At 47.7% G+C, this 27,561-nt stretch overlaps 1 protein-coding gene across 2 annotated transcripts in view; it reads left to right on the forward strand.

Moving 5' to 3' along the window:
- PTN (pleiotrophin) overlaps nt 1–27,561 on the forward strand; it is a 117,904-nt gene that overhangs the window by 54,167 nt on the left and 36,176 nt on the right. For both annotated transcript variants that reach the window (XM_063928999.1, XM_063928998.1), the window contains exon 2: nt 24,268–24,365. In XM_063928999.1, the coding sequence (XP_063785069.1) occupies nt 24,269–24,365 (97 nt within the window). In that variant the 5' untranslated portion in view covers nt 24,268. The remainder of the gene's footprint in view (nt 1–24,267; nt 24,366–27,561) is intronic.

Here is a 27,561-nt window from a genome sequence, read left to right on the forward strand (position 1 = left end):
TGGAGGTGGGTCTAGTACGTTTTGCCGACACTTGGGATGCATGCAGGCAGCGGGGTGAGCGCAAAAGAGCCCCTTGCAGGCTCGCTGCGCTCGGCATGCTGCGGGCACGGTAGCAACGCTATTTATTCTCCCTCCAGGGGTGTCGTGGACACCCCAAGAGGGAGACTAGTTGTCGGTATGCCGGCGTCGATATGGTGAGCCCGACAGCTGGCATATCAAATGCCTCCCTATGGAAGTATATGGTATCACAGTGCAGTAATGATACAATATGGAAGTATATAGTATCACAGTGCGGTGAATGATACAATATGGAAGCATATGGTATCACAGTGCAGTAATGATACAATATGGTAGTATATGGTATCACAGTGCAGTATATGATACAATATGGAAGCATATGGAATCACAGTGCAGTGTATGATACAATATGGAAGTATATGGTATCACAGTGCAGTGTATGATACAATATGGAAGCATATGGTATCACAGTGCAGTAATGATACAATATGGAAGTATATAGTATCACAGTGCGGTGAATGATACAATATGGAAGCATATGGTATCACAGTGCAGTAATGATACAATATGGTAGTATATGGTATCACAGTGCAGTATATGATACAATATGGAAGCATATGGAATCACAGTGCAGTGTATGATACAATATGGAAGTATATGGTATCACAGTGCAGTGTATGATACAATATGGAAGCATATGGTATCACAGTGCAGTAATGATACAATATGGTAGTATATGGTATCACAGTGCAGTGTATGATACAATATGGTAGTATATGGTATCACAGTGCAGTGTATGATACAATATGGTAGTATATGGTATCACAGTGCAGTGTATGATACAATATGGAAGTATATGGTATCACAGTTCAGTGTATGATACAATATGGAAGTATATGGTATCACAGTGCAGTGTATGATACAATATGGAAGTATATGGTATCACAAAGCATCATAACTTTTTGAATATCTAACAAGCCTGAGATGACGTAACAGTAATTGTACGTTCATGCGCTGACCACCACGCATCTCATCCCCTTCCCTAAATTTCATATCCTCGTGTAGACCAGCAACGGATGGGACATAACTTACTTCATTCTGGCTAGATCGGGACAAAGTTGAAATAGAAGAACAGAGCCCTCGATTCAGAATAGCCCCCTACACTGAGACAGTTGGGAGGTGCAGAATAGCCCCTTATACTGAGACAGGTGGGAGGTGCAAAATAGCCCCCTATAATGAGACAGTTGCGAAGTGCAAAATAGCCCCCTATACAGAGACAGTTGCGAGGTGCAAAATAGCCCCCTATACAGAGACAGGTGGGAGGTGCAAAATAGCCCCCTATACAGAGACAAGTGGGAGGTGCAAAATAGCCCCCTATACAGAGACAGGTGGGAGGTGCAAAATAGCCCCCTATAATGAGACAGTTGGGAGGTGCAGAATAACCCCCTATAATGAGACAGTTGGGAGGTGCGGAATAACCCCCTATACTGAGACAGGTGGGAGGTGCGGAATAGACCCTATACTGAGACAGGTGGGAGGTGCAAAATAGCCCCCTATAATGAGACAGTTGGGAGGGTCGGAATAACACCCTATACTGAGACAGTTAGGAGGTGCTGAATAGCCCCCTATACTGAGACAGGTGGGAGGTGCGAAATAGCCCCTATACTGAGACAGGTGGGAGGTGTGGAATAGTCCCCTTTACTGAGACAGGTGGGAGGTGCTGAATAGCCCCCTTTACTGAGACAGGTGGGAGATGCTGAATAGCCCCTTATACTGAGACATGTGGGAGGTGCGAAATAGCCCCCTATACTGAGACAGGTGGGAGGTGCTGAATAGCCCCTTATACTGAGACATGTGGGAGGTGCGAAATAGCCCCTATACTGAGACAGGTGGGAGGTGTGGAATAGTCCCCTTTACTGAGACAGGTGGGAGGTGCTGAATAGCCCCCTTTACTGAGACAGGTGGGAGGTGCTGAATAGCCCCTTATACTGTGACATGTGGGAGTGTGCGAAATAGCCCCCAATACTTAGACAGGTGGGAGGTGCGGAATAGCCCCCTATACTGAGAGGTGCGGAATTACTCCCTACACTGAGACAGGTGGGAGGTGCGGAATAGCCCCCTATACTGAGACAGGTGGGAGATGCGGAATAGTCCCCTATACTGAGACATGCGGGAGGTGCTGAATAGACCCCTATACTGAGACAGGTGGGAGGTGCGGAATAGCCCTCTATACTGAGAGGTGCGGAATTACTCCCTACACTGAGACAGGTGGGAGATGCGGAATAGCCCCCTATACTGAGACAGGTGGGAGGTGCGGAATAGATCCCCTATACTGAGACAGGTGGGAGGTGCGGAATAGACCCCCTATACTGAGACAGGTGGGAGGTGCGGAATAGCCCCCTAAACTGAGACATGCGGGAGGTGCTGAATAAACCCCTATACTGAGACAGGTGGGAGGTGCGGAATAGCCCTCTATACTGAGAGGTGCGGAATTACTCCCTACACTCCCTACACTGAGACAGGTGGGAGGTGCGGAATAGCCCCCTATACTGAGACAGGTGGGAGGTGCGGAAAAGACCCCCTATACTGAGACAGGTGGGAGGTGCGGAATAGACCCCCTACACTGAGACAGGTGGGAGGTGCGGAATAGCCCCCTATACTGAGACAGGTGGGAGATGCGGAATAGACCCCCTATACTGAGACAGGTGGGAGGTGCGGAATAGACCCCCTATACTGAGACAGGTGGGAGGTGCGGAATAGACCCCCTATACTGAGACAGGTGGGAGGTGCGGAATTACTCCCTACACTGAGACAGGTGGGAGGTGCGGAATAGCCCCCTATACTGAGACAGGTGGGAGGTGCTGAATAGACCCCCTATACTGAGACAGGTGGGAGGTGCGGAATAGACCCCCTATACTGAGACAGGTGGGAGGTGCGGAATAGCCCCTATACTGAGACAGGTGGGAGGTGCGGAATAGACCCCCTATACTGAGACAGGTGGGAGGTGCGGAATAGCCCTCTATACTAAGAGGTGCGGAATTACTCCCTACACTGAGACAGGTGGGAGGTGCGGAATAGCCCTCTATACTGAGACATGCGGGAGGTGCTGAATAGACCCCTATACTGAGACAGGTGGGAGGTGCGGAATAGACCCCCTATACTGAGACAGGTGGGAGGTGCTGAATAGACCCCTATACTGAGACAGGTGGGAGGTGCGGAATAGACCCCCTATACTGAGACAGGTGGGAGGTGCGGAATAGACCCCCTATACTGAGACAGGTGGGAGGTGTGCTCTGTGTCATGCTATACTGTGTGCAGGGAAGTGAAAAGGTAAATATATGAAATATCAAACTATCTACAGAGATCAGATTCTAGCCTTCATTTTATAGAATGAACTAGGTAAACGCTAGCTTAAATCTGATTGGCTGTCGTGCACAACACCTCTACTTGTCCTGCCTAGAAGGCTTGATAAATCTTCCCCAAACTGAGGCCAAAATGTATTAAGCCTTAAAAAGTGATAAAGTGGAGAGCGATTTTGGTGGATTTTGCGAGAGGAACCCGCGAGACCCTCACACCGTCACGCTCCATTGACACATACAATTGACGCTCTCGCTCCTAAACGCTTTCTTCTCCCATACGCTCGACCAGTAATGGAAAAAAAAAACACTCCGTCGCTTTAATGGAACCGTCAGCCGCAGACAGAAATCACTCCATCTCCGTCTGGTCTCCCCTCTCCCGTTTTCTCATTCCACATCTCGCCTTAGAAGTGACCGGGCATTCGTCAGAGCCCAGCCAAAGTTGCTCTCCTTATTTCCTAGCGAGCGCTCTGATGTGAACAGGGCCGGGAGCCCAATTAATCTCTCAGCGAGAGCCAAGTTTTCCACCTAATGATGTCAAGTTGTTGAGATGCAAACGATTCTCAGAGGAAATGGGCCGAGAAGTGGAAGGAACGAGTGATGCAGTGCTATAGAAACGTTTATATTCACACTGGATAGACTGTTAGGGGCGGATTTACTAAAGCTTCTAAAACAGACAAGTGCTCCTATTGCTCATAGCAACCAATCATAGTCTGTCTCTCATTTTTTAGAATGCAATAGAGAAATGGGAGCTACAATCTGATCGGTTGCTACGGGCAACCAGGTCTGATTTAGAAGCTTACGTAAATCTACATAGGGGCTTTACAGACTGGTGCTTAACCTTGGAACAATTAAACACCCTTCAGCCATTTTCCCCTTAAATCCTGTCCTCTCTTCCATCAAGCAGTAACCACTCTGTCACTGCTGTGGTGCGAGGTCGGCCATTTTATCTTATGCAAAACAAAATGGCCAAAGGTAAACCAAGAAACCATTATGGAGATTATATTACTGCATCCTGATAAGTCCTATTTTATATTTTTCTGTGTTTGCTGTAGTTGTACTGATAACATTAAAGCGTCATTAAGTATGACTGACTGTTATCCTGCACATGCTGTAATTGTATATTTGGCTTATCTGGTGCGCTATTTAACTTCTGTGGTTAATAAGTTATAACTGTACAGAATAAAGGGCTAGTGAATTCTCTCTGCACATGCAGTAGCTTTTGCGCATTATTTAAAGAACAATGGCTGGTGCAACGCAGCTGCTGGCGGTGTGATGATGTCATAGGGAGAGACAGATACTGCTTAGAGCCGCGGTCAAACATGAAATGCGTCACAATGGATGTAGGTCCCTGCCTGCACATAGCGCTGTGATGTCACAGCAGCCTAATGTTACCCTATTGGAAATGCTGGGAGGTATCACGCTGCATGGACACAACTAGAGCACTTTGCTATGTTACATCGTTAGTACTAAGGGGGTCATTCTGACCCGATCGCACGCTGCAGTTTATCGCAGCGGTGCGATCGGGTCAGAACTGCGCATGCCGTCGGGCCGCTACGATCGCTTCTGCCTGATTGACAGGCAGAGGCAGTCGCTGGGCGGGGTCGGAACAGCGGCGTTTGGCCACCGTTTCGTCGGTGCGGTCCAGCCAATGCAGGCGTGGCCGGACCGAATGGGGGGGGGGGGGGGCGGGCCGCAGCGGCTGCGTGACGTTACACGCAGCCACTGCGGGCCGGGGAACAATGAGTAGCTCTCGGCCAGCACGCTAAAGCTGCGCTGGTCAGGAGCTACTCTTAAAGTGCGAAGGCATCGCCGCTGTGCGATGCCTTTGCACTTCTGCGGGGGGCCGTCACTGACATGCGGGGCGGGATAGCCCTGTGCTGGGCGTCCCCCCGCATGTCAGTGTGAATAATCGTAGCTGTGCTAAATTTAGCACAGCTACGATCATCTCGGAATGACCCCCTAAATTGCACTATTTATATGGGAAGTGCAAGTACTTGTAATAGCACAACAAGGTGGCGGCAAAGTGCAATTGAATTTTTTGGATGTTGAACTTTTTGGTACTGCCCAGATCTGGGGCTTAGTGCCGAATACGGACTACAGTAGATGCATTTTAAAGGATAATGGCTTATAGGAGTTGTAAGATGTAGAGATTCACCGCAAATTGCGTTGTCACGCCCTCTACTTCATGGGAGAAGTTGGTAGCATGCGGGAGAGCTACCTATATAGTGGCAGCTGGGAGAACGGTATCCGGACTGTAGGTCAACACTGTCTAGGTCGACACACATTAGGTTGACACCTACTGGTCGACACACATTATGTAGACACAGGAAATATGTCAACACAACCATTAGGTCGACGTGAACTTTTCACATTCGTTTTTATTCTCTCCATTTTTTGAACTTTTTCATACTTTACGATCCACGTAGACCGAACGGTAACCTGTGCCGAGCGCAGCGGTAGCGGAGCGAGGCACCTTGCCCGAAGCTCGCGAGCCATGCGAGGGGACACGGTGCACTAATTGGGCTTCCCGGGCACTTTACGGAGAAAACGACACGAAAAATAAGATTTTACTCACCGGTAAATCTATTTCTCGTAGTCCGTAGTGGATGCTGGGTACTCCGTAAGGACCATGGGGAATAGACGGGCTCCGCAGGAGACTGGGCACTTCTTTAAAGAAAGATTAGGTACTATCTGGTGTGCACTGGCTCCTCCCTCTATGCCCCTCCTCCAGACCTCAGTTAGGGAAACTGTGCCCGGAAGAGCTGACATTACAAGGAAAGGATTTGGAATCCAGGGTAAGACTCATACCAGCCACACCAATCACACGGTACAACTCGTGATAACTATACCCAGTTAACAGTATGAACAACAACTGAGCCTCATTAAACTGATGGCTCAGAACAAAAAACCCTCTAGTTAAGCAATAACTAAAGAATTCCGCACTTGGGACGGGCTCCCAGCATCAACTACGGACTACGAGAAATAGATTTACCGGTGAGTAAAATCTTATTTTCTCTGACGTCCTAGTGGATGCTGGGTACTCCGTAAGGACCATGGGGATTATACCAAAGCTCCCAAAAGGGCGGGAGAGTGCGGATGACTCTGCAGCACCGAATGAGCAAACTCAAGGTCCTCCCCAGCCAGGGTATCAAACTTGTAGAATTTTGCAAACGTGTTTGATCCCGACCAGGTAGCAGCTCGGCAAAGTTGTAAAGCCGAGACCCCTCGGGCAGCCGCCCAAGAAGAGCCCACCTTCCTCGTGGAATGGGCTTTGACTGATTTAGGATGCGGCAGTCCAGCCGCAGAATGTGCAAGTTGAATCGTGCTACAGATCCAGCGAGCAATAGTCTGCTTAGAAGCAGGAGCACCCAGCTTGTTGGGTGCATGCAGGATAAACAGCGAGTCAGTTTTTCTGACTCTAGCCGTCCTGGAAACATAGATTTTCAGGGCCCGGACTACATCCAGCAACTTGGAAGCCTCCAAGTCCTGAGTAGCCGCAGGCATCACAATAGGTTGGTTCAAATGAAACGCTGACACCACCTTAGGGAGAAATTGGGGACGAGTCCTCAATTCTGCCCTGTCCATATGGAAGATCAGATAGGGGCTTTTACATGACAAAGCCGCCAATTCTGACACACGCCTAGCCGAAGCCAAGGCCAAAAGCATGACCATTTTCCACGTGAGATATTTCAACTCCACGGTCTGAAGTGGCTCAAACCAATGTGATTTTAGGAAATCCAACACAACGTTGAGATCCCAAGGTGCCACTGGAGGCACAAAAGGGGGCTGAATATGCAGCACTCCCTTAACAAACGTCTGAACTTCAGGCAGTGAAGCCAGTTCTTTTTGAAAGAAAATAGACAGGGCCGAAATCTGGACTTTAATGGATCCCAATTTTAGGCCCATAGTCACTCCTGACTGTAGGAAGTGCAGAAATCGACCCAGCTGAAATTCTTCTGTTGGGGCCTTCATAGCCTCACACCAAGCAACATATTTTCGCCATTTGCGGTGATAATGTTTTGCTGTCACATCCTTCCTAGCTTTTATCAGCGTAGGAATGACTTCAACCGGAATGCCCTTTTCCATCAGGATCCGGCGTTCAACCGCCATGCCGTCAAACGCAGCCGCGGTAAGTCTTGGAACAGACAGGGCCCCTGCTGTAGCAGGTCCTGTCGGAGCGGCAGAGGCCAAGGGTCCACTGAGATAATTTCTTGTAGTTCCGGCTACCAAGTTCTTCTTGGCCAATCCGGAACGATGAGTATAGTTCTTACTCCTCTCTTTCTTATTATCCTCAGTACCTTTGGTATGAGAGGAAGAGGAGGGAACACATAAACCGACTGGTACACCCACGGTGTCACTAGAGCGTCCCCAGCTATCGCCTGAGGGTCCCTTGACCTGGCGCAATATCTTTTTAGCTTTTTGTTGAGGCGGGACGCCATCATGTCCACCTGTGGCCTTCCCCAACGATTTACAATCGGCTGGAAGACTTCTGGATGAAGTCCCCACTCTCCCGGGTGGAGGTCGTGCCTGCTGAGGAAGTCTGCTTCCCCGTTGTCCACTCCCGGAATGAACACTGCTGACAGTGCTATCACGTGATTTTCCGCCCATCGGAGAATCCTTGTGGCTTCTGCCATCGCCATCCTGCTTCTTGTGCCGCCCTGTCGGTTTACATGGGCGACCGCCGTGATGTTGTCTGACTGAATCAGCACCGGCTGGTTTTGAAGCAGGGGTTTTGCCTGACTTAGGGCATTGTAAATGGCCCTTAGTTCCAGAATATTTATGTGTAGGGAAGCCTCCTGACTCGACCATTGTCCGTGGTCACCAGGACCCAGTCCTGTATGCCGAATCTGCGGCCCTCGAGAAGATGAGCACTCTGCAGCCACCACAGCAGAGACACCCTGGCCCACGGGGACAGGGTGATCAACCGATGCATCTGAAGATGCGATCTGGACCACTTGTCTAACAGATCCCACTGAAAGATCCTTGCATGGAACCTGCCGAATGGAATTGCCTCGTAAGAAGCTACCATCTTTCCCAGGACTTGCGTACAGTGATGCACCGACACCTGTTTTGATTTCAGGAGGTCTCTGACCAGAGATGACAACTCCTTGGCCTTCTCCTCCGGGAGAAACACCTTCTTCTGTTCTGTGTCCAGAATCATACCCAGGAACAGCAGACGCGTCGTAGGAACCAGCTGCGACTTTGGGATATTCAGAATCCAGCCGTGCTGTTGAGCACTTCCTGAGATAGTGCTACTCCGACCAACAACTGCTCCGTGGACCTCGCCTTTATAAGGAGATCGTCCAAGTACGGGATAATTATAACTCCCTTCTTTCGAAGGAGTATCATCATTTCGGCCATTACTTTGGTAAATACCCTCGGTGCCGTGGACAGACCAAACGGCAACGTCTGGAATTGGTAATGGCAGTCCTGTACCACAAAACGGAGGTACACCTGGTGAGGTGGGTAAATGGGGACATGTAGGTAAGCATCCTTGATGTCCAGTGATACCATGTAATCCCCCTCTTCCAGGCTTGCAATAACCGCCCTGAGCGATTCCATTTTGAACTTGAACTTCCTTATATAAGTGTTCAAGGATTTCAAATTTAGAATGGGTCTCACCGAACCGTCTGGTTTCGGTACCACAAACATTGTGGAATAGTAACCCTGTCCCTGTTGAAGGAGGGGAACTTTGATTATCACCTGCTGGAGGTACAGCTTGTGAATTGCCGCCAGTACTACCTCCCTGTCCTGGGGAGTAGCTGGCAAGGCTGATTTGAGGTAACGGCGAGGGGGAGACGTCTCGAACTCCAGCTTGTATCCCTGAGATACCACTTGTAGAACCCAGAGATCCACTTGTGAGCGAACCCACTGGTCGCTGAAGTTCCGGAGACGAGCCCCCACCGCACCTGGCTCCACATGTGGAGCCCCAGCGTCATGCGGTGGACTTAGTGGAAGCAGGGGAGGATTTTTGTTCTTGGGAACTGGCTGTCTGGTGCAGCTTTTTCCCTCTACCCCTGCCTCTGGGCAGAAATGACGCGCCTCTAACCCGCTTGCCTTTCTGAGGCCGAAAGGACTGTACTTGATAATACAGTGCTTTCTTAGGCTGTGAGGGAACCTGAGGTAAAAAAGTCGACTTCCCAGCTGTTGCTGTGGATACGAGGTCCGAAAGACCGTCCCCAAACAATTCCTCACCCTTATAAGGCAAAATTTCCATGTGCCTTTTAGAATCGGCATCACCTGTCCACTGCCGAGTCCATAATACTCTCCGGGCAGAAATGGACATTGCATTAATTCTAGATGCCAGCCGGCAAATGTCCCTCTGTGCATCTCTCATATATAAGACTACGTCTTTAATATGCTCTATGGTTAGCAATATAGTGTCCCTGTCAAGGGAATCAATGTTATCAGACAGGAAATCAGACCACGCTGCTGCAGCACTACACATCCATGCTGAAGCAATAGCAGGTCTCAGTATAGTACCTGAGTGTGTATACACAGACTTCAGGATAGCCTCTTGCTTTCTATCTGCAGGCTCCTTTAAGGCGGCCGTGTCCTGAGAAGGCAGTGCCACCTTTTTTGATAAGCGTGTGAGCACCTTGTCCACCTTAGGGGATGTCTCCCAGCGTAACCTATCCGTTGGCGGGAAAGGGTACACCATAAGTAACCGCTTAGAAATTACTAGTTTCTTATCTGGGGAACCCCACGCTTCTTAACACAATTCATTTAACTTATCAGATGGGGGAAAAGTCACTGGCTGCTTTTTCTCCCCAAACATAATACCCTTTTTTGTGGTAACCGGGTTAATGTCAGAAATGTGCAACATATTTTTCATTGCCATAATCATGCATCGGATGGCCCTAGTGGATTGTACATTTGTCTCATCCTCGTCGACACTGGAGTCAGACTCCGTGTCGACATCTGTGTCTGCCATCTGAGGTAGCGGGCGTTTTTGAGCCCCTGACGGCCTCTGAGATGCCTGGGCAAGCGCTGGCTGAGATGCCGGCTGTCCCAAAGCTGCGTCATCGAACCTTTTATGCAAGGAGTTGACACTTTCGGTTAATGCCTTCCACATATCCATCCACTCAGGTGTCGGCCCCGCAGGGGGCGACATCACACTTATCGGCACCTGCTCCGCCTCCACGTAAGCGTCCTCATCAAACATGTCGACACAGCCGTACCGACACACCGCACACACACAGGGAATGCTCTGACTGAGGACAGGACCCCAGAAAATCCTTTGGGGAGACAGAGAGAGAGTATGCCAGCACACACCAGAGCGCTATATAACAGAAGGATATACACTATACACAAAGTGAATTTTCCCCCTATAGCTGCTTATATCACAATTTGCGCCTAAATTTATGTGCCCCCCCCTCTCTTTTTTATCCTTTCTGTAGTGTATACTGCAGGGGAGAGCCTGGGGAGCGTCCTTCCAGCGGAGCTGTGAAGAGAAAATGGCGCTGACCGTGCTGAGGAAGATAGCCTCGCCCCTTCAGCGGTGGGCTTCTCGCGCTTTTTATAACGTTAATGGCGGGGGTTTCTGCACATATACAGTGTTGTACACTGTATTATGTGCTTTTTTGTGCTAAAAGGTATATTAATTGCAGCCCAGGGTGCCCCCCCCCAGCGCCCTGCACCCACCAGTGACCGGAGCGTGTGGTGTGCTGTGGGAGCAATGGCGCACAGCTGCAGTGCTGTGCGCTACCTTATTGAAGATCGGAGTCTTCAGCCGCCGATTTTATCCGATTTCTTCCGTCTTCTGGCTCTGCAAGGGGGACGGCGGCGCGGATCTGGGAACGGACGATCGAGGTCGGGCCCTGTGTTCGATCCCTCTGGAGCTAATGGTGTCCAGTAGCCTTAGAAGCACAAGCTAGCTGCAAGCAGGTAGGTTGCCACAGATCTCACTGAAAATAAAAAACCTAACAAATACTTTTCTTTATAGTGAACTCAGGAGAGCCCACTAAGTGCATCCAGCTCAGGCCGGGCACAGATTCTAACTGAGGTCTGGAGGGGCATAGAGGGAGGAGCCAGTGCACACCAGATGTAGTACCTAATCTTTTCTTTAAAGAAGTGCCCAGTCTCCCAGTCTCCTGCGGAGCCCGTCTATTCCCCATGGTCCTTACGGAGTACCCAGCATCCACTAGGATGTCAGAGAAAAAACATAAAAATCTCATGTCAACCTTTTTTCCATGTCGACCTTGTTCTTGTCGATCGAATGGCCGTGTCGACCAATTTCCTGTGTCGACATAGTCACTGTTGATCAATAGGTGTCGACCTAATGTGTGTCGACCTAGACACTGTCGACCCTGAGTCCCATACCCAGGAGAATTCCTTCAAATTTGGGAGAGTGGCAACGATCACACTACATACTGACCTCTTATATTGTTTAGTCCTCAGAAGCTTTGGCATAGAGCAGAGGTCCCCAAATGCGCTCCTCAAGGCACCCCAACGGCCCTGGTTTTAAATGTATCCATGCTTGGTCACAGGTGACTTAATTAGCGCCTCAGTCAATTTGATTTAACCACCTGTGCTGAGCCATGGATATACCTAAATCCTGGACTGTTGGGGGGCCTTGAGGAGCGCGTTTGGGAACCTCTGGTATAGAGTCCCAGCCATACCTGTTAATGAGCTCATCATTTACAACATCCAGAGGCATTTATTTTTAGGCATTTAGAGCAGGCCTGGCCAATGGGGGTCATTCCGAGTTGTTCGCTCTGTAAATTTAATCGCATCGCAGCGATTTTCCGCTTAGTGCGCATGCGCAATGTTCGCACTGCGACTGCGCCAAGTAAATTTGCTATGAAGTTAGGTATTTTACTCACGGCTTTTTCTTCGTTCAGGCGATCGTAATGTGATTGACAGGAAGTGGGTGTTTCTGGGCGGAAACAGGCCGTTTTATGGGCGTGTGGGAAAAAACGCTACCGTTTCTGGGAAAAACGCGGGAGTGGCTGGAGAAACGGAGGAGTGGCTGGGCGAACGCTGGGTGTGTTTGTGACGTCAAACCAGGAACGACAAGCTCTGAACTGATCGCAGATGCCGAGTAAGTCTGGAGCTACTCAGAAACTGCACAGAGATGTCTTTTCGCAATATTGCGAATCTTTCGTTCGCAATTTTACTATGCTAAGATTCACTCCCAGTAGGCGTAGGCTTAGCGTGTGCAAAGCTGCTAAAAACGGCTTGCGAGCGAACAACTCGGAATGACCCCCATTGTGCGGCTCTCCAGCTGTTGAGAATCTACAAATCCCAGCATGCCCTGCCACAGTATTACTTTTAGGTAGTGATGAGCGGGTTCGGTGTTACTCGGTTCTACTCGGTTCTCAAAACGGCATCTTATTGGCTCACGGATGTCACGTGTTTTGGATAGCCAATAAGATGCCGTTTTGAGAACCGAGTAAAACCAAACCCGCTCATCACTACTTTTAGGTAATGCTAAATTTGCAGCAGGGCATGCTGGGATGTGTAGTTTCACAACAACTGGAGAGCCACAGGTTGGCCAGGCCTGATTTAGTGCATACTGTACTTTGCATACTGCATGGGAGGTCCATGGCCTCGAGGCCATAACCCTTCCTTACGTGGCCATGCCCATTAATTAGGCACAGTCAAATTTTAATTTGAAAATGTTGGGAGGTATGCAGTTTCTTGGGGTTGGGTATGGGATCCCAGCGCTTACCAGCGATCAGAAGACCAGCAGCGCCAGGCCGATGGTCAGGAGCCCGACACCTGGTGGATAAGTACACTAATCCTCTCCCCCTACCTCCCTAACCCTCCCTACTTGCAGCCTAACCCTAATCTTCCCCTCCACAGCCTAACCCTAACCGTACCCTTTCAGTGCCTAACCCTCCCTTCTTAGTATCTAACCCTAACCCTCCCTTCCTGCAGCCTAACCCTAACCCTCCCCCTGCAGCCTAACCCTAACCCTCCCCCTGCAGCCTAACCCTAACCATCCTCGGCATACTTGCGTTCTTGAAGTCAATAGTCAGGACTCCGTCATCGGCGTTGTGAGCGGTGTTGGGATTCTGGAACGGGTTTTCTCACCAGTGTCTGGATTTTGGCGCCAATATTTTGACTGTTGGCATCCCAAGTGCCGAATTGCCAATCACATCCCATTTCATGACCCCGCTCCCTAAGATGCAATGCCACGATTAATGCCATCTTAAACTGGTGGTTAAGGCAGTGGTGACATGATTTTTATTGGGGAAGTGGGCTAGAACCGGGAAGGTGATCTACTGTCCCCAGAGTAGGGTAGTTGGAGAGGCCAAGTGGAGGCCTAGGCCAGCTGCTGAGGGGGATAAATAATCAATGCTCCTCATCCAATGGAAATGCTTTTTCCGATGCTCGGGTGGTTGTCAATCATCGCATGCCTTTTTCTGATGCTAAACCGATGGCAGCTGACATCGATTATGTGCCAGAACCATGAAGGATTGTCCGCAGCTGAGATCCTCTGCTCACGTGGAACCTGCCGGTATTTACTGCACATGTGCTCCCGTTAACCATTGATGGTTAAATTATTGAATGGTTTCTAATAGAAACTGGCCTGAGCCTGAGCAGTGCACACAGATATGGTATGTGACTGACTGAGTCACTGTGTGTATCGCTTTTTTCAGGCAGAGAACGGATATATTAAATAAACTGCACTGTGTGTCTGGTGTAGAGATGAGCGCCTGAAATTTTTCGGGTTTTGTGTTTTGGTTTTGGGTTCGGTTCCGCGGCCGTGTTTTGGGTTCGAACGCGTTTTGGCAAAACCTCACCGAATTTTTTTTGTCGGATTCGGGTGTGTTTTGGATTCGGGTGTTTTTTTCAAAAAACACTAAAAAACAGCTTAAATCATAGAATTTGGGGGTCATTTTGATCCCAAAGTATTATTAACCTCAAAAACCATAATTTACACTCATTTTCAGTCTATTCTGAATACCTCACACCTCACAATATTATTTTTAGTCCTAAAATTTGCACCGAGGTCGCTGTGTGAGTAAGATAAGCGACCCTAGTGGCCGACACAAACACCGGGCCCATCTAGGAGTGGCACTGCAGTGTCACGCAGGATGTCCCTTCCAAAAAACCCTCCCCAAACAGCACATGACGCAAAGAAAAAAAGAGGCGCAATGAGGTAGCTGTGTGAGTAAGATTAGCGACCCTAGTGGCCGACACAAACACCGGGCCCATCTAGGAGTGGCACTGCAGTGTCACGCAGGATGGCCCTTCCAAAAAACCCTCCCCAAACAGCACATGACGCAAAGAAAAAAAGAGGCGCAATGAGGTAGCTGTGTGAGTAAGATTAGCGACCCTAGTGGCCGACACAAACACCGGGCCCATCTAGGAGTGGCACTGCAGTGTCACGCAGGATGGCCCTTCCAAAAAACCCTCCCCAAACAGCACATGACGCAAAGAAAAAAAGAGGCGCAATGAGGTAGCTGTGTGAGTAAGATTAGCGACCCTAGTGGCCGACACAAACACCGGGCCCATCTAGGAGTGGCACTGCAGTGTCACGCAGGATGTCCCTTCCAAAAAACCCTCCCAAAACAGCACATGACGCAAAGAAAAAAAGAGGCGCAATGAGGTAGCTGTGTGAGTAAGATTAGCGACCCTAGTGGCCGACACAAACACCGGGCCCATCTAGGAGTGGCACTGCAGTGTCACGCAGGATGTCCCTTCCAAAAAACCCTCCCCAAACAGCACATGACGCAAAGAAAAAAAGAGGCGCAATGAGGTAGCTGACTGTGTGAGTAAGATTAGCGACCCTAGTGGCCGACACAAACACCGGGCCCATCTAGGAGTGGCACTGCAGTGTCACGCAGGATGTCCCTTCCAAAAAACCCTCCCCAAACAGCACATGACGCAAAGAAAAAAAGAGGCGCAATGAGGTAGCTGACTGTGTGAGTAAGATTAGCGACCCTAGTGGCCGACACAAACACCGGGCCCATCTAGGAGTGGCACTGCAGTGTCACGCAGGATGTCCCTTCCAAAAAACCCTCCCCAATCAGCACATGATGCAAAGAAAAAGAAAAGAAAAAAGAGGTGCAAGATGGAATTGTCCTTGGGCCCTCCCACCCACCCTTATGTTGTATAAACAAAACAGGACATGCACACTTTAACCAACCCATCATTTCAGTGACAGGGTCTGCCACACGACTGTGACTGATATGACGGGTTGGTTTGGACCCCCCCCCAAAAAGAAGCAATTAATCTCTCCTTGCACAAACTGGCTCTACAGAGGCAAGATGTCCACCTCATCTTCACCCTCCGATATATCACCGTGTACATCCCCCTCCTCACAGATTATCAATTCGTCCCCACTGGAATCCACCATCTCAGCTCCCTGTGTACTTTGTGGAGGCAATTGCTGCTGGTCAATGTCTCCGCGGAGGAATTGATTATAATTCATTTTAATGAACATCATCTTCTCCACATTTTCTGGATGTAACCTCGTACGCCGATTGCTGACAAGGTGAGCGGCGGCACTAAACACTCTTTCGGAGTACACACTTGTGGGAGGGCAACTTAGGTAGAATAAAGCCAGTTTGTGCAAGGGCCTCCAAATTGCCTCTTTTTCCTGCCAGTATAAGTACGGACTGTGTGACGTGCCTACTTGGATGCGGTCACTCATATAATCCTCCACCATTCTATCAATGTTGAGAGAATCATATGCAGTGACAGTAGACGACATGTCCGTAATCGTTGTCAGGTCCTTCAGTCCGGACCAGATGTCAGCATCAGCAGTCGCTCCAGACTGCCCTGCATCACCGCCAGCGGGTGGGCTCGGAATTCTGAGCCTTTTCCTCGCACCCCCAGTTGCAGGAGAATGTGAAGGAGGAGATGTTGACAGGTCGCGTTCCGCTTGACTTGACAATTTTGTCACCAGCAGGTCTTTCAACCCCAGCAGACCTGTGTCTGCCGGAAAGAGAGATCCAAGGTAGGCTTTAAATCTAGGATCGAGCACGGTGGCCAAAATGTAGTGCTCTGATTTCAACAGATTGACCACCCGTGAATCCTTGTTAAGCGAATTAAGGGCTGCATCCACAAGTCCCACATGCCTAGCGGAATCGCTCCCTTTTAGCTCCTTCTTCAATGCCTCCAGCTTCTTCTGCAAAAGCCTGATGAGGGGAATGACCTGACTCAGGCTGGCAGTGTCTGAACTGACTTCACGTGTGGCAAGTTCAAAGGGCATCAGAACCTTGCACAACGTTGAAATCATTCTCCACTGCACTTGAGACAGGTGCATTCCACCTACTATATCGTGCTCAATTGTATAGGCTTGAATGGCCTTTTGCTGCTCCTCCAACCTCTGAAGCATATAGAGGGTTGAATTCCACCTCGTTACCACTTCTTGCTTCAGATGATGGCAGGGCAGGTTCAGTAGTTTTTGGTGGTGCTCCAGTCTTCTGTACGTGGTGCCTGTACGCCGAAAGTGTCCCGCAATTTTTCTGGCCACCGACAGCATCTCTTGCACGCCCCTGTCGTTTTTTAAAAAATTCTGCACCACCAAATTCAAGGTATGTGCAAAACATGGGACGTGCTGGAATTTGCCCATATTTAATGCACACACAATATTGCTGGCGTTGTCCGATGCCACAAATCCACAGGAGAGTCCAATTGGGGTAAGCCATTCCGCGATGATCTTCCTCAGTTGCCGTAAGAGGTTTTCAGCTGTGTGCGTATTCTGGAAAGCGGTGATACAAAGCGTAGCCTGCCTAGGAAAGAGTTGGCGTTTGCGAGATGCTGCTACTGGTGCCGCCGCTGCTGTTCTTGCGGCGGGAGTCCATACATCTACCCAGTGGGCTGTCACAGTCATATAGTCCTGACCCTGCCCTGCTCCACTTGTCCACATGTCCGTGGTTAAGTGGACATTGGGTACAACTGCATTTTTTAGGACACTGGTGAGTCTTTTTCTGACGTCCGTGTACATTCTCGGTATCGCCTGCCTAGAGAAGTGGAACCTAGATGGTATTTGGTAACGGGGGCACACTGCCTCAATAAATTGTCTAGTTCCCCGTGAACTAACGGCGGATACCGGACGCACGTCTAACACCAACATAGTTGTCAAGGACTCAGTTATCCGCTTTGCAGTAGGATGACTGCTGTGATATTTCATCTTCCTCGCAAAGGACTGTTGAACAGTCAATTGCTTACTGGAAGTAGTACAAGTGGGCTTACGACTTCCCCTCTGGGATGACCATCGACTCCCAGCGGCAACAACAGCAGCGCCAGCAGCAGTAGGTGTTACACGCAAGGATGCATCGGAGGAATCCCAGGCAGGAGAGGACTCGTCAGAATTGCCAGTGACATGGCCTGCAGGACTATTGGCATTCCTGGGGAAGGAGGAAATTGACACTGAGGGAGTTGGTGGGGTGGTTTGCGTGAGCTTGGTTACAAGAGGAAGGGATTTACTGTTCAGTGGACTGCTTCCGCTGTCACCCAAAGTTTTTGAACTTGTCACTGACTTATTATGAATGCGCTGCAGGTGACGTATAAGGGAGGATGTTCCGAGGTGGTTAACGTCCTTACCCCTACTTATTACAGCTTGACAAAGGGAACACACGGCTTGACACCTGTTGTCCGCATTTCTGGTGAAATACCTCCACACCGAAGAGCTGATTTTTTTGGTATTTTCACCTGGCATGTCAACGGCCATATTCCTCCCACGGACAACAGGTGTCTCCCCGGGTGCCTGACTTAAACAAACCACCTCACCATCAGAATCCTCCTGGTCAATTTCCTCCCCAGCGCCAGCAACACCCATATCCTCCTCATCCTGGTGTACTTCAACACTGACATCTTCAATCTGACTATCAGGAACTGGACTGCGGGTGCTCCTTCCAGCACTTGCAGGGGGCGTGCAAATGGTGGAAGGCGCATGCTCTTCACGTCCAGTGTTGGGAAGGTCAGGCATCGCAACCGACACAATTGGACTCTCCTTGTGGATTTGGGATTTCAAAGAACGCACAGTTCTTTGCGGTGCTTTTGCCAGCTTGAGTCTTTTCAGTTTTCTAGCGAGAGGCTGAGTGCTTCCATCCTCATGTGAAGCTGAACCACTAGCCATGAGCATAGGCCAGGGCCTCAGCCGTTCCTTGCCACTCCGTGTGGTAAATGGCATATTGGCAAGTTTACGCTTCTCCTCCGACAATTTTATTTTAGGTTTTGGAGTCCTTTTTTTACTGATATTTGGTGTTTTGGTTTTGACATGCTCTGTACTATGCCATTGGGCATCGGCCTTGGCAGACGACGTTGCTGGCATTTCATCGTCTCGGCCATGACTAGTGGCAGCAGCTTCAGCACGAGGTGGAAGTGGATCTTGATCTTTCCCTAATTTTGGAACCTCAACATTTTTGTTCTCCATATTTTAATAGGCACAACTAAAAGGCACCTCAGGTAAACAATGGAGATGGATGGATTGGATACTAGTATACAATTATGGACGGGCTGCCGAGTGCCGACACAGAGGTAGCCACAGCCGTGAACTACCGCACTGTACTGTGTCTGCTGCTAATATATAGACTGGTTGATAAAGAGATAGTATACTCGTAACTAGTATGTATGTATAAAGAAAGAAAAAAAAACCACGGTTAGGTGGTATATACAATTATGGACGGGCTGCCGAGTGCCGACACAGAGGTAGCCACAGCCGTGAACTACCGCACTGTACTGTGTCTGCTGCTAATATATAGACTGGTTGATAAAGAGATAGTATACTCGTAACTAGTATGTATGTATAAAGAAAGAAAAAAAAACCACGGTTAGGTGGTATATACAATTATGGACGGGCTGCCGAGTGCCGACACAGAGGTAGCCACAGCCGTGAACTACCGCACTGTACTGTGTCTGCTGCTAATATATAGACTGGTTGATAAAGAGATAGTATACTCGTAACTAGTATGTATGTATAAAGAAAGAAAAAAAAACCACGGTTAGGTGGTATATACAATTATGGACGGGCTGCCGAGTGCCGACACAGAGGTAGCCACAGCCGTGAACTACCGCACTGTACTGTGTCTGCTGCTAATATATAGACTGGTTGATAAAGAGATAGTATACTCGTAACTAGTATGTATGTATAAAGAAAGAAAAAAAAACCACGGTTAGGTGGTATATACAATTATGGACGGGCTGCCGAGTGCCGACACAGAGGTAGCCACAGCCGTGAACTACCGCACTGTACTGTGTCTGCTGCTAATATAGACTGGTTGATAAAGAGATAGTATACTCGTAACTAGTATGTATGTATGTATAAAGAAAGAAAAAAAAACCACGGTTAGGTGGTATATACAATTATGGACGGGCTGCCGAGTGCCGACACAGAGGTAGCCACAGCCGTGAACTACCGCACTGTACTGTGTCTGCTGCTAATATATAGACTGGTTGATAAAGAGATAGTATACTCGTAACTAGTATGTATGTATAAAGAAAGAAAAAAAAACCACGGTTAGGTGGTATATACAATTATGGACGGGCTGCCGAGTGCCGACACAGAGGTAGCCACAGCCGTGAACTACCGCACTGTACTGTGTCTGCTGCTAATATAGACTGGTTGATAAAGAGATAGTATACTCGTAACTAGTATGTATGTATAAAGAAAGAAAAAAAAACCACGGTTAGGTGGTATATACAATTATGGACGGGCTGCCGAGTGCCGACACAGAGGTAGCCACAGCCGTGAACTACCGCACTGTACTGTGTCTGCTGCTAATATATAGACTGGTTGATAAAGAGATAGTATACTCGTAACTAGTATGTATGTATAAAGAAAGAAAAAAAAACCACGGTTAGGTGGTATATACAATTATGGACGGGCTGCCGAGTGCCGACACAGAGGTAGCCACAGCCGTGAACTACCGCACTGTACTGTGTCTGCTGCTAATATATAGACTGGTTGATAAAGAGATAGTATACTCGTAACTAGTATGTATGTATAAAGAAAGAAAAAAAAACCACGGTTAGGTGGTATATACAATTATGGACGGGCTGCCGAGTGCCGACACAGAGGTAGCCACAGCCGTGAACTACCGCACTGTACTGTGTCTGCTGCTAATATATAGACTGGTTGATAAAGAGATAGTATACTCGTAACTAGTATGTATGTATAAAGAAAGAAAAAAAAACCACGGTTAGGTGGTATATACAATTATGGACGGGCTGCCGAGTGCCGACACAGAGGTAGCCACAGCCGTGAACTACCGCACTGTACTGTGTCTGCTGCTAATATAGACTGGTTGATAAAGAGATAGTATACTACTAATATTATATATACTGGTGGTCAGGTCACTGGTCACTAGTCACACTGGCAGTGGCACTCCTGCAGCAAAAGTGTGCACTGTTTAATTTTAATATAATATTATGTACTCCTGGCTCCTGCTATAACCTATAACTGGCACTGCAGTAGTGCTCCCCAGTCTCCCCCACAATTATAAGCTGTGTGAGCTGAGCAGTCAGACAGATATATAATATATATAGATGATGCAGCACACTGGCCTGAGCCTGAGCAGTGCACACAGATATGGTATGTGACTGACTGAGTCACTGTGTGTATCGCTTTTTTCAGGCAGAGAACGGATATATTAAATAAACTGCACTGTGTGTCTGGTGGTCACTCACTATATAATATATTATGTACTCCTGGCTCCTGCTATAACCTATAACTGGCACTGCAGTAGTGCTCCCCAGTCTCCCCCACAATTATAAGCTGTGTGAGCTGAGCAGTCAGACAGATATATATAATATTATATATAGATAATAGATGATGCAGCACACTGGCCTGAGCCTGAGCAGTGCACACAGATATGGTATGTGACTGAGTCACTGTGTGCTGTGTATCGCTTTTTTCAGGCAGAGAACGGATTATAAATAAAACTGGTGGTCACTGGTCACTATCAGCAAAACTCTGCACTGTACTGAGTACTCCTAATGCTCCCCAAAATTAGTAAATCAAGTGTCTCTCTAATCTATTCTAAACGGAGAGGACGCCAGCCACGTCCTCTCCCTATCAATCTCAATGCACGTGTGAAAATGGCGGCGACGCGCGGCTCCTTATATAGAATCCGAGTCTCGCGATAGAATCCGAGCCTCGCGAGAATCCGACAGCGTCATGATGACGTTCGGGCGCGCTCGGGTTAACCGAGCAAGGCGGGAAGATCCGAGTCGCTCGGACCCGTGAAAAAAAACATGAAGTTCTGGCGGGTTCGGATTCAGAGAAACCGAACCCGCTCATCTCTAGTCTGGTGGTCACTCACTATATAATATATTATGTACTCCTGGCTCCTGCTATAACCTATAACTGGTACTGCAGTAGTGCTCCCCAGTCTCCCCCACAATTATAAGCTGTGTGAGCTGAGCAGTCAGACAGATATATATAATATTATATATAGATAATAGATGATGCAGCACACTGGCCTGAGCCTGAGCAGTGCACACAGATATGGTATGTGACTGACTGAGTCACTGTGTGTATCGCTTTTTTCAGGCAGAGAACGGATATATTAAATAAACTGCACTGTGTGTCTGGTGGTCACTCACTATATAATATATTATGTACTCCTGGCTCCTGCTATAACCTATAACTGGCACTGCAGTAGTGCTCCCCAGTCTCCCCCACAATTATAAGCTGTGTGAGCTGAGCAGTCAGACAGATATATATAATATTATATATAGATAATAGATGATGCAGCACACTGGCCTGAGCCTGAGCAGTGCACACAGATATGGTATGTGACTGAGTCACTGTGTGCTGTGTATCGCTTTTTTCAGGCAGAGAACGGATTATAAAGTAAACTGCACTGTCCTCACTAGTAAACTCTCTCCACTCAGTCTCTACACTTCTACAGTAACAGTACTCCTCCTAGTCAGCTCCAGTAAATCTCTCTGTCTCTTATAATCTAAATGGAGAGGACGCCAGCCACGTCCTCTCCCTATCAATCTCAATGCACGTGTGAAAATGGCGGCGACGCGCGGCTCCTTATATAGAATCCGAGTCTCGCGATAGAATCCGAGCCTCGCGAGAATCCGACAGCGTCATGATGACGTTCGGGCGCGCTCGGGTTAACCGAGCAAGGCGGGAAGATCCGAGTCTGCTCGGACCCGTGAAAAAAACCATGAAGTTCTGGCGGGTTCGGATTCAGAGAAACCGAACCCGCTCATCTCTAGTTTCTATATGATGACTACATAGCATCGCAAAGCAAATTGCCATACATCTTCAATGGTCATCCCTACTGTAGTGTGAGTACACTAAAATGTTTTACATACATGAGAACTGCTTAGGGAATTCGTAACCCAAGGGGCAGTGTCCATGCCCACTCAAGTTTTTTTTTTTCTATTATGCTGTGACTACAGGCACAGGCCCTCATTCCGAGTTGTTCGCTCGCTAGCTGCTTTTAGCAGCAGTGCAAATGCTAAGCTGCCGCCCTCTGGGAGTGTATCTTAGCTTAGCAGAAGTGCGACCGAAAGGTTAGCAGAACTGCTCGGAAAGTTTTCATGCCGTTTCTGAGTAGCTCGAAATCTACTCCTACCTTGCGATCATTTCAGTCTGTTTAGTTCCTGCTTTGACGTCACAAACACGCCCTGCGTTCGGCCAGCCACTCCCCCGTTTCCCCAGGCACACCTGCGTTTTTACCTGACATGCCTGCGTTTTTTTGCACACTCGCAGAAAACGCTCAGTTACCACCCAGAAACACCCACTTCCTGTCAATCACTCCCGGATCAGCCGTGCGACTGAAAAGCGCCGCTAGACCTTGTGTAAAACTGCATAGCTTTGTGTGAAATAACTTTGCGCGTGCGCACTGCGGCCCGTACGCATGCTCAGAAATGCTGCCTTTTTACCTAATCGCTGCGCTGCGACCGAAAGCAGCTAGCGATCAACTCGGAATGAGGGTCACAGTGCCATGACTTTTTGACTAAAGCCGAGTATAAGGAAATCCTCCTAATATTATTCCACATTCTTATGGCTTGTGGTCTTCATTAGAGTGAGCTGATCCAGTGCAGTAAATTCACACACACACAACAGAGAAATAGGGAGGATGAGAGGGTGAACCAGATCAGAGAGGTACTAAATCTGCCTAGCATCAGCTAATACTCCACAAACTCCTGTTCTCCCCTAACAATCCTACAGGACAGGAGAAAACTGCAACATACGTATTTTTAATTTCATCTATGTCTGAGTGTACTTTGTATGTTTTAATATGTTTAGTCTATCTACGTATATTCAGATGTAATATGAATAATATGCAGCAAAAATTGGTTTTATTGAAGGATGGAAATAAATCACATCAAAGCCTATTAACTTTGGATTGTTAATGTTAGAAAACATTAAAACATGGCTGATCAATGTTTCTAATTCATAGCAAAGTTTTATAGTACAGGTTGAGTATCCCATATCCAAAATGCTTGGGACCAGAATTATTTTGGATATCAGATTTTTCCGTATTTTGGAATAACTGCATACCATAATGAGATATCATGGCCATGGGACCCAAGTCTAAGCACAGAATACATGTCTCATATACACCTTATACACACAGCCTGAAGGTAATTTAATACAATATTTTTAATAACCTTGTGTATTAAACAAAGTTTGTGTACACTGAGCCATCAGAAAACAAAGTTTCACTGTCTCACTCTCACTCAAAAAATTCTGTATTTCGAATATTCCGTATTTTGAAATATTTGGATATGGGATACTCAACCTATATTAATATAATAAGCATGATTTTTATTTTTTTATTTATTTATTATAACATTAATGGTTTAAACTAAAAAAAAGTTTGTTTACAAAACAACAGGGTGTAAAAAAAATAGGGTGTAATAGATTTGTATTATGATAGTACTGTATATTATAGTGGAAGGGGCATTTGGTGGAAATGTTGCACAGTACTCAACACTTCTCTTCTCTCTGTCTTCCCGGCAGGATGCACCATCACCATGGAGTATTGACACTGGCTCTGCTGGCGTTACTGCTAGTGCTTACGGTACTTGGAACGGATACAGGGAAGAAAGACAAACAAGGTAATTCTGGAAGGACTGGTACAACAAGTGTTCCCTATTGTGTACAATGCTGATGATGATGATGACAACAATTCCATGAGTTGTTATTTATTTCGTCTTTTTTTTTTTTTTTGACATTTGAATCTGGTCTGTGTGGCCAAGGTACTGTACAGATACTTTATGGGAGAATAGTCATCAATTCAATGTAACAAGTTACATACTGCTATGGTTTTCGCCCATGAACTACAGGTGTCTAATATCCTACCCACTGTACGAACATTGGAAAATAATAATTAAAAATAAAAAACTGGATTAGACAAGTCACCTAAGTCATGCCCCGATTGTCCCATGCTGCTCCTCCAATTCAATAACCAGTGATTCAGTTACAGTTAGTCTCTCCCCCCCCATTCTGTTAGGACACACCCAGCTGAGGGTATAAATATTATTTACTGATATACAAACATTTCCAACCAGTTTGGTATTTAATAGAATTACATCAGTTCCGTGGTCCTGAACATCATTTTGGTATAATCTGCCGTGATGCGCCTGCGTTCACACAACCACTACCCCCACCCAAACGCTGACTTCCCGTCACTCACTTTGCAACTAAATCTCGCCATACTTTTTGGCAATAATAATGTCAAGTCATTATATAGGCACCATAATATTGAAATGTATACTATGTTAACAGACTAAATGTCAACATGTTCAGAGTGTCGACAAATATAATGTCGATTTGGAAAATGCTGACACTGACCGGTACATAATGTTGACACCGAAATGTAGATAACCCAAACCCTAACCCTAAAATATATATTGTCAACATTTTGACTGTGTCGACATTTCATATATTGACATTTTTCAGGTGGCGGAATGACGGGTGTCGACATTTTAATTATGTTGACATTATGACATTCAACATTATGTTGTCAACCTATTGACTGTTGGCATTGCGATTGTGAAAAGCATGATTAATCCCATCCCCATTATATGAACTGTGGGCACGACTTTTAGGCAAGATGTAAATTGTGCGGACAATGGGGGAATTCAATTGTTCTCACTTCCCTATCTCCCATTTAAAGTGACGGGAGATTGCAGGGGCGATATTGATCCCCGAAAAGTGCAGTTTGGGTGCCAAAATGGGTAATTCTTCACACATTTCAGCTCGCCACCCCCCAGGGAGGTGGAGATCTGAAATGTCAGCGCAGCCAGCCGATTGTGGCCCTCATTCCTAGTTGATCGCTCGCTTGCTACTTTTTGCAGCCATGCAAACGCATAGTCGCCGCCCACGGGGGAGTGTATTTTAGCTTTGCAAGTGTGCGATCGCATGTGCAGCCGAGCGGTACAAAAAAGTTTTTTGCAGTTTCAGAGTAGTTCAGAACTTACTCAGCCGCTGCGATCACTTCAGCCTGACCGGTCCCGGAATTGACGTCAGATACCCGCCCTGCAAACGCCTGGACACGCCTGCGTTTTCCCAACCACTCCCTGAAAACGGTCAGTTGACACCCACAAACGCCTTCTTCCTGTCAATCTCCTTGCGATCGGCTGTGCGAATGGATTCGACGCTAGAAACATTGCACAGTAACGATGCTGTTTGTACCCGTACGACGCGCGTGCGAATTGCGGTGCATACGCATGTGCAGTAGTAACCTGATCGCTGTGCTGCGGAAAACGGCAGCGAGCGAGCAACTCTGAATGAGGACCAGTGTCCGAATGGAGCTACAATTGAATAGCTCAATTGGGCGCCATCTGCTGGCTGCCGGTACAAATTACATTTGAATTCTGCCCAAACAAGTAAAAAACAAAACAAAACATATAGAACTATTACTGTTCAAATCTGTCAGGGTACCACAAGTCATAGACTCATGTAGATGGACCACAAATGACCAATTGTCTAGTTTCCCCTATGAGCAGTACAAACGTTCACCCTAACCCTCTGCAGCCTAAACCTAACCCTCCCTCACTGCAACCTAACCCTTCCCCCCAGCCTAAACCTAACCATTCTCCCCACAGCCTAAACCTAACGCTCCCCTCCCTCAGCCTAACACTAACCCTCCCCTTCCCGCAGCCTAACCCTAACCTCACCACTAACCGGGGATCCGTCTGTTCTTGCGTCAGCATTCTGACAGTTACATTTCTAATACGGGGGGGGGGGGGGCCTGATTCAGAAACGGGCGCAAATGCCGTCTCAGCTGCAATTAAGCATGCAGCTGCTGTGCAAAAATATGCAAATGTTGCAGCTACCGGGATTTGTATTAAGCCCACCGGAGGCATCTCAGAGCCGCTGCTCGTCTACAAAGACACAGACCATCGGTTCCACAACACAGGCGTCGGAGGTAAGTTGCCGGAACCATTGTAACTGACTGAAGCTGTGACATGCCTCAAACACGGCTGCAATGGTTTCAGTCACCGTTCCCCTGTAACTTCCCACAGACGCTCCCTGCCTGTCATTCACTTTGCAACCAAATCCTCACTGCGGTCCCCACCGCAATCCCATTGCAGCACTTGCGCAGTGTGACTTATATGCATGTGCAGTGGCAAACAATCGCTCCACAGCATCTAACATAGACGCACCTCTGCTTCAGGCCCTGCGGCTCTGTCCCCAGACAACCGGAACGCATGCGTTTTACAACTTAGATGCATGTAGGCTGACCATACTAGCCCTTTAAACCTCATGAATTACACAGGTTCTGTGTAATTCATGAGCGTCCCAGTTTAAAGGGCTAATATGGTCAGTCTAATGCATGTGCAGTAGAAAAACATCGATCCACTGTGTCTGATATCGGCAGCGCGTGCGACTGAGGACTAAAGGGTCCCCCAAAGCTCATTGAGATTTCCTGCTGATGTGAATGGCTGGGAAGGAGGGATGCAGGAATCATCTGAGCCATAACACCCATATAATAATAACTACATTGCTGCCAATAACATCATTGGCTAATAAAATTACATACATAACCCACCGCAAACACATAGCAACCCATAACCCAGCTTATGTTATCCTTCTTCACTAACTTTAATGTCAAATAAAAGAACGCCAGCATTATGTGGTCTATGGGGCCCATTTATCAACCAGTGATAAAACTCCTTGCGAATGATAAAACGGGTTCAGTATGATTTACCGATGGACACAATACCAATGGCCATTGACAAACAGTCAAAATAGCGAAACGGCCAAAACACCTAATTCATTATGCCGACATAGAATACCGACGTGAGT

Source organism: Pseudophryne corroboree, chromosome 6, assembly GCF_028390025.1.
Source record: "Pseudophryne corroboree isolate aPseCor3 chromosome 6, aPseCor3.hap2, whole genome shotgun sequence".
Taxonomy (NCBI): Eukaryota; Metazoa; Chordata; class Amphibia; order Anura; family Myobatrachidae; genus Pseudophryne; species Pseudophryne corroboree.